The following is an 11,331-nucleotide window of genomic DNA, read 5'->3' as shown; positions in this document are numbered from 1 at the left end:
TGACTATAAAATACAACCATGTCCCATATGGTGTTTCCATTTTCCTTAGTTCTCATTTTCTCGTCTATCAGGTTGTATTTTGTCAAACAAATATACCTAATTGTCAAATCGATCATCATATTAATATGAAATCAACCATCACCAACATCAACCTCTAACACCCACAATTTCCACATTTTATCTACATCAAAGCTAAAGAGAAATTCATTAATAATTTTCATTATTATAATACTAAAGATGTAAGATGGTATCAAGAACCAATGAGCAACTCTCCTAATATACATATTTATATATATAAGCTAATTGAAGAACATCAAAGATAGGATGCAGCCCCTTTAGTTCAATAAAAAATATTTTTCATGTTTTTCATTATTTGAGAGCAAAAATAAAAATCATAACACTTCTCACCCGACTACAGTGTAGCCAATATCGGTTACCGAAACAGTAAAATGTATGAAATTGTTACAATGAGGGCGTTGAAAATGACTCATACTTATTTGACTATCATTATTTTTTTCTTAGCATGCTTAGACTCTTAGATCACCGAGATTAGTAAATAATTAATGTTTAATTTTTTCCTTTTTATTTAGTTCTTCAAAATAATTCTAATTATTTTTCAACTGATTTTTAATGTCATATCAAACAATAAAAATAATCTTTTTTTTTTTTCAAAAAATATCTACAAATAATTTTATGCCAAACAAACATAGCCTTAATTTCCTTTTTTTACTAATATAGTTACCATCTCTAATACAAATTTTCTATTTTTCAATGTCAAGAACAAGAACATACAAGGATTGTGCCAAAAGTTACACCACCAAATTTGAAAATTGAACAATACAATTTTAAGCATGAAAATGACATATTTGAGAAGATTTCCTTTGCATATCAAATTAATTAAAAGTATTAACATTGATAAAGCGTTATTAATAAAAAGAAATAAGCATGTCTGTTGTACATTTCTAATCCTTCCTTAACAACACATGCAATCATTCTTACATAAGGAAACATTTAATCCTATAGTCCCAATCACTACTTGTAGTAACACACGCACTGCATCATTAATAGGAGAAATAGCAGATTACTGTCCAGTGTTTGCTCAACAAGGCTTCTCTTTTGTAAAACCATGGAAATCCCAACACCCTGCTTGGGCTTTCCAGGAAATATGCCAAAATACAACTAAAACTATACATGCCTCAGTTCACCCTACAACAATAGACCTCTGGTTTTTCTTTGCTCTATTCTGTACTCAGAGAAAATCACAACTGGTCTTTCTTTGCGCTATTCTGTAAAGAAAACCATAAAATGACCATGCGGCTACGCTGCTACAAGTATTTTAAAACACCAATTTGGCACAGAAATGAACTTCCATATTAAACCTAAAAAGTACTTTCATGATAAGCAGAAACAGGAAACTCACAACTTAGTTTCAGAAAAATAAGTTGATGAGACAGCCAAGCCTTCTACATCGTAAGTTCTAACCAGTCTTTGTCTCTTGCCAGGAGACTCAAGCCAACAAAACTCCAGATGAAATGACTTAGATACTGCAACACTTTTTGCAATGTCAGAAGGACATCCCATGTACATGCCTCCAGGTAATAATGTAATCTGATATCCTCCATCAAATGTAACCAAGTTGTCTGCTGCGTTACCCGTCCAGTGCACATTAGTTTTAACATCATGTTGATCAGATGTTGAAGTAATAACCTGACAATTTTTGTTCATGAGAAAGAGATTTAGATTCCGTCCATAATTAATATCAAAAGCATGTAAATCCATAAATTGAATTTCATAATCCACTTTGTACATGCATCATGGATACAATTCTTAGCTAATAAGAATATGTTTAGTCACCCATAGCTAGTATCAATATGTATGTACACCAGATTCTTGCTAAGGTTTCAATGGCATCAATCACATTACTATTCACATGTCCTCTCAAACTCTCCAGTTCCAATCCCTTTGGTTCTCAACTTCCTTTCTCAATAAGGCAATTGAGCAACAATACCTGGATCAGCTGACCCTTATCATCCATTTCAAGCAAAGCTACTGTATCAGCTTCAGCAATTGTTGATCCATAAACACCACTACGTTTGGTTATAGAATGGCCTTTCCACTGACCAAGAAATGGAAGGATCCTGTTTACGCTATCCTGCAATCAATTCAAGAAACCTTGCTGTCATATTAACCATATACGTAGTGTTGAGATTAGAGAGAATTGAAGAATTTCTTGATGTATTTCACAGTGTTACAATGATTCAAATTTATACACAAAAGCTATAGCCTTAATAGGAAAGAAAATAAAAGCTAATAAATACAAATATCCCTAATATCACTAATTTACATTCAAATTTACAACTAATGCACTAATTAAGAGATTTTAACACATTCTAATTTATAGCTAATGCACTAATTAAGGGATTCCAACACTCACTCTCAAGTTGGTTCATGTATGTTGCACATGCCCAACTTGCAAACTAAGGTATGAAACACCTTACAATTTAACCCCTTAGTGAACACATCAGCTAACAGATCTTTCGAACCTACATAAGAGACACTTAAGGAACCATCCACAATTTTTTCTTTTATGAAGTGTCTATCAATCTCTATATGCTTAGTCTGATCATGCTGAACTGGATTATGAACTATACTGATTGTAACTTTGTTATCGCAAAACAAAAATAAACCATTAGTTTCAAACAATTTTAATTCTTCCATCAATTTTCGTAACCACAATAACTCACAGATACCTTGAGCCATTGCCCTGAATTCGGCTTCTGTACTGGATCTAGCTGTCACATTTTGCTTCTTACTTCTCCAGGTGACTAGATTACCACAAAAAAAGGTACAGTGTCATGATGTTGATCTCCTATCATCAAGAGACCCAGCCCAATCTGCATCTGTAAAGGCTTTAATCTGAAGGTGACCATACTTTAAGAAAAGAAGTCTTTTCCTAGGTGTAGATTTTAGGTATTGCAAGAAGCAGAAAACAACCTCCAAATGAGATTCATGAGGATCATGCATATACTGACTCACTAGACCAACTGTATATGCTATGTTTGGTCTAGTGTGCGAAAGACAAATTAATTTGCCGACCAACCTCTGATATCTCTCTAAATTCACTGATTTTCCAACTCCAGTTTGCAATTTATGATTGGCCTCAATAGGAGACTCTGTCAGTTTACAGCCCAACATTCCTGTTTCTTCCAACAGATCCAAGATATACTTTCTTTGAGAAATAAAAATTCACTTATCTGATCTGGCAACCTCTATTCCAAGAAGGTACTTGAACCTTCCCAAATCTTTGATTTCAAACTCCTGTGCTAGGCGCTCCTTTAAAAGAGTCATTTCTTCCTTATCGTCACCAGTTACTACAATATCATCCACATAGACAATAAGTAGTGTGATTTTGCCTCTACGATGCCTCATAAACAAGGTATGATCAGCATTACTTTGGCAGTATCCAAAGGAGATCATCGTTTTACTGAACCTATCAAACCATGCTCTAGGTGACTATTTTAGACCATACAAAGCCTTTTTCAATCTGCAAACTTTCCCTCTGGTCTTCTCATCCTCAAACCCTGGAGGAATTTCCATATACATTTTTTCTTCCAAGTCACCATGTAAAAATGTATTTTTAACATCAAACTGCTGCAAGTCCCACTCAAGATTCGCTGCACATGACAACAGAATTCTGATGGTATTCATTTTAGCAACAGGAGCAAATGTCTCTTGGTAATCTACTCCGTACGTCTGTGTGAAACCTTTTGCTACCAGTCTAGCCTTATATCTCTCAATTGAACCATTTGCTCTATGCTTCACAGTGAACACCCACTTGCATTCAACTGGCTTCTTTTCCAGTGGGAGAGTAACCAATTCTCATGTCTCATTCTTTGCCAAAGCTTTCATATCCTCCACCATAACTGCCCTCCATTTAAGATCGAGGCAAGCTTTCTTCCAATCCTGTGGGATAGAGACAGAGGAAACAGACAGTAAAAAGGCTCTGTAGGATAGAGACAGAGAATTATAGGAGATGAAATTAGAAATTGAATGTTTAGTACAGGTCCTAACACCTTTCCGAAGAGCACTAGGAATATCAAGATCATTATAAGAAGAAAGAAGAACAGACTGAGGATCAAAATTAGACTCATCAAAGCCAAAGGAGACTCATCACATACCTCAAGATGTCCAGGAATTGAATCCAGGGATTTCGGTTGATCAGCAGTCTCCTGCTTGATGGCTATATCTGTCTTATTTCGTCGAGTATATGTTCTCAAATCTAGCATTTTCAGTCTTTCTCTAGATTTAGGTGACTCTTCCTGAGTTTTATTGTTAGGTATAGGCTCTAAACCCAGATTCTCCCTCTGAAATTGAAGGTTGGGAGAGGATGAGGATGAAGGAAAATACACCTCTTCCTTCCTATGCTCCTCCTGAAGAGGTGGATGGAAAAAAGATTCAGATTCCCTGAAGGTAACGTCCATACTCACAAAATATTTTCGTGAAGGAGGATGACAACACCTATATCCCTTCTGAGTGCTAAAATAACCAACAAAAACACATTTCAAGGCTCAGGGTTCTAATTTCCCACTATTAAGCTTATGAACAAAGCAAACACAACCAAATACCTTTGGAGGAACGGTATATGAATTTTTACCCTGCAAAATCTCTAAAGGACTCTTAAACTCCAATGTTCGAAAAGGCATCCTGTTGATAAGATATGCAGCAGAAAGAATAGCATTCCCTCAATAAGGTTTAGGAACATTCATGGTAAATATAAGAGACCTAGCAACCTCAAGTAAGTGTCTATTTTTTCTCTCAGATACCCCATTTTGTGAACTAGTATTAACACAACAAGTATGATATAAAATCCCATGTGCCTTCAAATACTCCTGAAAGACTCCATTCATATATTCTGTACTATTATCAGTTCTTAATATTTTAACATGAACATCAAATTGTGTACTAATCATTTTATGGACCTGCTGGAAACAAGAGAAAACTTTATTTTTCCCTTTCATCAAATATACCCAAGTTAACCTACTGCAACAATCAATAAAGGTAAAAAACTATCTGTAACCCGATCAAGACACAGTTTGAGTAGGCTCTCATACATCAGAATGGATAGTCGTAAAAGGAACTGAAGCCTTATTATTTATTGCAGAATAAGATTGTCTAGTATGTTCAGCAAACTCACAAGCATCAAATACTAACAATTCAATTTTGCATTGTTTAAGCAGAAAAGGATAAAGTTTTTCTAACACAGTATATGAAGAATGTCCTAATCTCCTATGCCACATGATAATTTATTCCTCAGCACCTATAGATTGTCCCAACATAGCCTGGCTAACATAATCATTCAAGAGATATAGCTCATCTTACAGTCTACCACTGCCAATCGTTCTCCCTGTCGTCAATTTCTGAAATACACAGTGAGTTGAGAAAAATTCAATTTTGCAGTTTAGAGCTTTTGTGATTAAACTAACAGACAAGAGGTTAATAGGAAAGCTAGGTACATGTAAAACAGAACTAAGACTTATATTAGGGATGTATTTAACAGAACCTGTTCCAAAAAAACTAGATAAGGATCCATCCGCAGTGCGGACTTTTTGTTTTCTTGAACATGGAGAATAGGATATGAAATTATTTGAAGAGCCTGTCATATGCTTGTTTGCTCCAAAATATATAACTCAAAAAGAATTATTAAGATTGGCAAGAAATCATTACCTGAGTTGACGAAGTTAGAAGAGGCAACTGTGGTGGATTGCGATTTAAGTTGTGATAGCAAACGCCTTAGAGTCTGTACCTTTTCATTGGAAAACATCTCAATGGTGATAGTATCTTTAGACAGATTCACAGCCTCAGATACATTAGCTTGCAGTCTAGTAAGGCCCATCCTTTTTCCTCCACGCCCTTTAGTGGGGCGTCCATGCAATTTCCAATAGTATTCCTTAGTATGCCGATTTTTTCCACAATAATCACAATGTAGTTGATCCTTATCTGATGAACCATGTGATTGTTCACGTGAGGAATTAGCAACTAGCCTTGCCTTATCAACAGACATAGAATGAATCATGGCACTCCTCCTGCTCTCTTCCTGCTGAACATAAGAGTATGTCTGTCTTAAGGTAGGTAAAGGATCATTTCCAAGCACTTGGACCCTAACTTGATCATATTCCATATTCAACCCAGTAAGAAAATCATAGATCCACTCTTTCTCAACCAACTTCTGAAATTTAACAGCATCTTCAGGACATGAGGCCTGAAAGTCCTGGTAAAAGCCCAATTCCTGCCATAAACCACTCGATTCTGCATAATATTGAGCAATAGTTAGCTCACCCTGTTTCATACATGAACCTTGTTTCGAAGCTCATACACTTGTGCATTGTTCCCAACTTGAAAATAGGTCTGAGAAACTGCACTCCAAATGGCAGCTGCACTATTCAACTTTAAATACCCACGAGCTATATGTGGTTGCATAGAATTGATAAGCCATGACATGATAAGAGAATTTCTGACTCCCATTGACTGTAGGTAGAAGCAGACTTTTCTGGTTTTTGCTTATCTCCAGTAAGATAACCCTGCAACCCTCTAGCTTAAATAAAAAGGAGACACGATCTAGACCATGCAAGGTAATTTGTCCCATCAAGCTTTACAGAGCTAATAATTAATGAGAGATTTTCAGTTGTAGTAGTCATTTTCCCTTCAACTACTGAATTTTTTGCATCAGACATGATTCAGAAAACTGATTAAAAGAAACAGTAGGTAAAAGACAAATACCTAAAAACAAAATTGCAAATCAAGAGATAGGAATGGGCTGGGCAGAGGCGTAGTACACTAGGGATGTCGTCGAAAAAAAAGTGCGGCCGGAAAAACTGACCAAGAACAGGCTCACTTCCCAGCTCGTGTACACAAGGTGGAAACCTTCTGTCGGCGCGTGGGATCATGCACCTCACCGGCTGGTGGCGAGTATCCAAGCGAGGACCAGCGACAAGTTCTCTTCCTTCCTAAAGGGGCGGTGACCTCCCTCAACAGACCCGCTTTTAAGGCTTACTGACACAAACCCTAACTATTTTTCACTGTTTTCTCTCTGCAAAAAAAAATTGCCAGATAAAATGGCTAAGGCTCTGATACCATGTTGAGATTAGAGAGAATTGAAGAATTTCTTGATGTAATTCACCGTGTTACAATGATTCAAATTTATACACAAAGGCTATAGCCTTAATAAGAAAGAAAATAAAAGCTAATAAATACAAATATCCCTAATTTACATTCTAATTTACAGCTAATACACTAATTAAGGGATTTTAACACATTCTAATTTACAGCTAATGCACTAATTAAGGGATTCCAATACATAGAAATTTGATTACTGTAATTTCAAAACAATTCAGTTATCGAGCAAAAAATTCTCCTTAGCATTTGTAAATCATTTAAAACCAGTATAGAACTTACAATGTTATTTTCAAGTGAAGGATGAGATAGGACCCTGTCTCCTCTATCCTCAAGAAAGATAAGAAGCATTTCTAAAATGCCTTTTGGATCCATGATATGAAAAGCTCTTGCTCGTCTATCTTTCTCTTGTGAATATAGGCAGTTCTCACATACAATAGAAGGCAGCCGAGAAGGAAGCTTAAGATTTCTACATGGTAAAAAAATGTAATAAACAAGTAATCACATGGAATTAAAACTTGTGAAATATAATTTGTGAACCACATTGCATCAGAAAATAAGAGAAAGCTCAAAATATAGTGATTATTATTTGTATAAGAACAAAGTTACAGATTTCACAAATAATAGTTACACAAGATTGTCCAGACAAAGCTGAGTAAAATAACTTTTGCACGAAGATGGGAATATTTATTTGGAAAAATCATTTAGAAAATTGGCATGCTCTTCGATTCACCCTCCCCTTAGTTAGCAACAGCCAGCTACTGTAGCTAGTCATGCAAGGCCACCTGGCCTTTATAACAGCTCTAGAGGTTAGTTGTTCATTTCTAAAGGTTCATCCCACCTCAATTGCAATAACAGAACAAGCACAAGACCAAAATTTTCTATGACATTCCCCATCAATTTTAGTCACTTAGTTTGACAAATGCAGATTTAGCCCTGCTCAAGACTGGAAAAACTAAAGTGCCATCTTTTGCACAATTAGAGAGCCTGTTGAGGAAAGAAGCATTCACCTAGGAGTTTCTTCTCCAGTGTCATCTTCCCCCAGCACTCCTTGCCTTAACACAGTTTCTAACATGCCAGCTGTTTGGTACCTTAGGGCGAAAGCCCTCTCATTGGGGAAAAAGCCAATCTGCAGACTAATCATTATGGATAATTCAATAGAAAACATAAAATCTAAGGTATAAGCTGTTTCCTTACTTAAGGAATTTATAATGAATAAACCGCAATAGTTTGGAAGTGTTAGACAACTCACCTGTTGATATTTATCCACAGTGAACATGTTGGTTTCCTTTATTTTATATTCAGCCCATTCTGGCTCCTCATCATATTCAGAGATTGAAGTGCTTGTTGGCCGTTGCTTTATATATAGCCTACAAAGTACAAAAGAATTTGGAACATAAAGGCTTTAATAGCATGAGATGCATACTGTAAAAAAACCCCAGACAACACTTAGTTACATTATTGGAATTGCAGAGAAGATAGAAATGACTCCAGGAAGAGCATACCGTGTCATTAGCAATGGTGTCTCAATAACAAGATTCATACTTTTCTTACTGTTCTTTGAAGCTCTAACTTTAAGAAATGTATTGCAATAACAAAAAGGCATGCTCAAAAATTTAACATGTTTGTCATCAATTCATGATTAAACTTTCCTTGGGAGAAAAAAAAAAAAGGAGAGAAAGTATTCAATCAGCCCATTGAACCAAGTCAGCATGCTGATTTTATGCAACGAGCCAATCATAAAAAGCCAAGATGCTTGATTTCCCATACCCTTTTGCTTACTTTAAAATACCCTCCCATTAGTTACCCTCATTCCACTTCCACATTATACACTATAAACAACTGTAACATTCAATTTCAAGAGGAAACCCAAAGAAACTAATCACAGAATCCACACTTACGTTTGAATGAGACTAATGAGTTCATCATCTCCATAAGAGCTGACAGAAAGCCTTGTGCTCACTTTTTGCATCAATTTCCCATTAGCATCAAATTGCTGCCAAAAATCAAATCCATGCATTAGGAAAGAAAAATCGAAATCAATAACGGCAGAACAATTTCGGTATGAAAATTTTGAAGCTAGTAAAACCTACGCACGTGGAAAGATCCGTGCCATTTGCCTACATTGAGGTCAAAGAAGCGGTGAAGGTTATCGATGGACATGGGCAGAGAGTTTGTTTTGGGATCATCTTGGACGCCCGCTGTGGTGGCGGAGGAAGATGAGTTGGTGGATTGGGTTTTGCAGGGCCGAGCTGTGAAGAATTTGAGAGGGAGAAGAGACGGTGGCAATGGCTTGGACAGTGAAGGAAATGAGAGGAAGTAGCAAGTAGAAGCCATGAATTGGAGGAGACTTGATAGTATTAGATGTTTAAAGCATCTTATCCCATCTCATGTGGACAGTTTTTTCTTTTTTTTTTTTACTTAAATTTGTAAATATTTTTAAATGTTAATTAAAATTATAAATATTTATTAGTCTTAAACAATAAATTTTATCAAATTCAAATTCAAATTTATTAGATTTAAATGTTAATTAAAATTATAAATATTTATTAGATTCAAAAAATCAAAGCAATTAAAAAAAAAACGAATTGTCAGATTTAAATTTTGATATTATATTATGTGATAATTATCATTTGATGATCAAATTATTAATTTAATAATAAATAGTATTATTTTTTGATAAATCAATAACCTGCGAAATTAAGTAATTATACACGGTGTAGTTTAGTGTAATTATAACAATCATAAACAAAATCATAACTGTTAATTCTTAAAAAAAAAAATTACAATAAAATAAAATCACAACCGTCAAATGCTAACCATACGAGAGAGAAGGAAACTATTTTTGTTTAAATGGTAAAGATGAAACCCTCTTTCAGAAAAGAAGGCCAAAGGCTAAAGAAAAAGAAAAAGATCAATTGGAATACCCAAGAACCTAGAGAATGGCAATGTACTGTCTACTATGGTATGAAGAAACTGGTCCAGACTAAATTAAAGCAACATAAAAAGCGGCGGAGAGAATCATCAGGCTGGCAGTAGTTGAAGACAGAGTCAGAGAGCTGCCACTTTTGGCCGGAGCAGGAGCTGGGGTGGGTGGAAGTTGTTCGACAGAGATGGCAATTTTCATTCCATTCCAGCAATAGCCCCCACTGCTTAGGAAGTAATATAGCCTTGCCTCGGTGAGTTCAACCACATCCCGGCCACCGCGGGTAATGTTCCTTATGAAGCCTTGATCGTTGCAGCTTTCGTAGCTTGTCTTGTTCACCTCCAGCACATTGAAGTAATGCTTGTCAAACACAAAATCTTCAACATCACCCAAATTTTGATACACAAAATGTTAGTATATATATATATATATATTATCACAATTATGCATGTTGAAATTACGAGATTCATATAAAACAATAAATTTATATATATATTATTAATTTAATAGTTGAATTCATCATCCAAAATCATTGCCAAATACAATCATGGTGTTTTCATCACATAGAAATAAACTCAATAACGTAAAAAACCTAATATGACAAACAGCAAAATAGAATCAACAATTCAATCAATTTAGAAGCAAAAATTGTATAATTAGTTTAATATGAGGAGAAAAAAATGAATTAGTAACTCAACCAGCCAACCTGCAGATGCTATATGATTCTGATCTATGACACAGGATTCAAATAAAGAAATAGAAAACAATAAAGAGAGAGAGTGAGAGAGGAAGAGATATACATACAGAGCCAATCACCCACATAGAAATGCTCATGCTGTTGATTCAACCATTCAGTGTAGTTGTAGTTAGGGATCCATCCTCTTACGCCCACCTTATGTAGATTGCTTGATGCACCTTCCACGGTGATCATCACTACCATTACTAACATTAACCCTATGATTCCCTTCCTCGCTAAACCCTCCATTTCTCTCTCTTTCAATCTCAAAAAAACCTGTGGTGCAGATGCCAAATTATAATCAAGCAAGGAGGCCAGCTAGCTCTATGAATATATGGTAAAACTTTAGAATTCTGAATTGTCATATTTGCTTTTGACAGTCAAAATGATAAGCATCATTTTGGGTAAGTGGAGCTGGCACTTCAGATGCTCTGGTAGTTTGCACTTTGGCAGTAGCATATCCAGTACTAGGTGGGTGCTTGGCTTTCTTGTGCTTCTT

At 35.6% G+C, this 11,331-nt stretch overlaps 2 protein-coding genes across 2 annotated transcripts; both read right to left on the bottom strand.

Annotated features, from left to right (window-relative positions):
* Positions 1–912: 912 nt before the first annotated feature.
* On the bottom strand, positions 913–9,532 carry LOC110666179 (uncharacterized). The gene is made up of 8 exons (XM_021826590.2): positions 9,268–9,532; positions 9,072–9,166; positions 8,423–8,540; positions 8,181–8,299; positions 7,453–7,639; positions 2,009–2,152; positions 1,421–1,707; positions 913–1,325 (listed from the first exon to the last, which is right to left on the bottom strand). The coding sequence occupies exons 1-8, from the start codon at positions 9,505–9,507 to the stop codon at positions 1,250–1,252; spliced, it is 1,266 nt and encodes a 421-aa protein (XP_021682282.2). The 5' UTR covers positions 9,508–9,532; the 3' UTR covers positions 913–1,249.
* Positions 9,533–9,919: 387 nt separating this feature from the next.
* Positions 9,920–11,331, bottom strand: LOC110666207 (early nodulin-like protein 17). Its single transcript, XM_021826622.2, has 2 exons — positions 10,901–11,331; positions 9,920–10,473 (listed from the first exon to the last, which is right to left on the bottom strand). Exons 1-2 carry the CDS (start codon positions 11,079–11,081, stop codon positions 10,157–10,159), a joined length of 498 nt encoding a protein of 165 aa, XP_021682314.2. The 5' UTR covers positions 11,082–11,331; the 3' UTR covers positions 9,920–10,156.

Source organism: Hevea brasiliensis, chromosome 16 (genome assembly GCF_030052815.1).
Source record: "Hevea brasiliensis isolate MT/VB/25A 57/8 chromosome 16, ASM3005281v1, whole genome shotgun sequence".
Classification (NCBI taxonomy): Eukaryota; Viridiplantae; Streptophyta; class Magnoliopsida; order Malpighiales; family Euphorbiaceae; genus Hevea; species Hevea brasiliensis.
The sequence above is the reverse complement of the archived record's forward strand: the minus strand, read 5'-3'. Positions and strand labels throughout refer to the sequence as shown.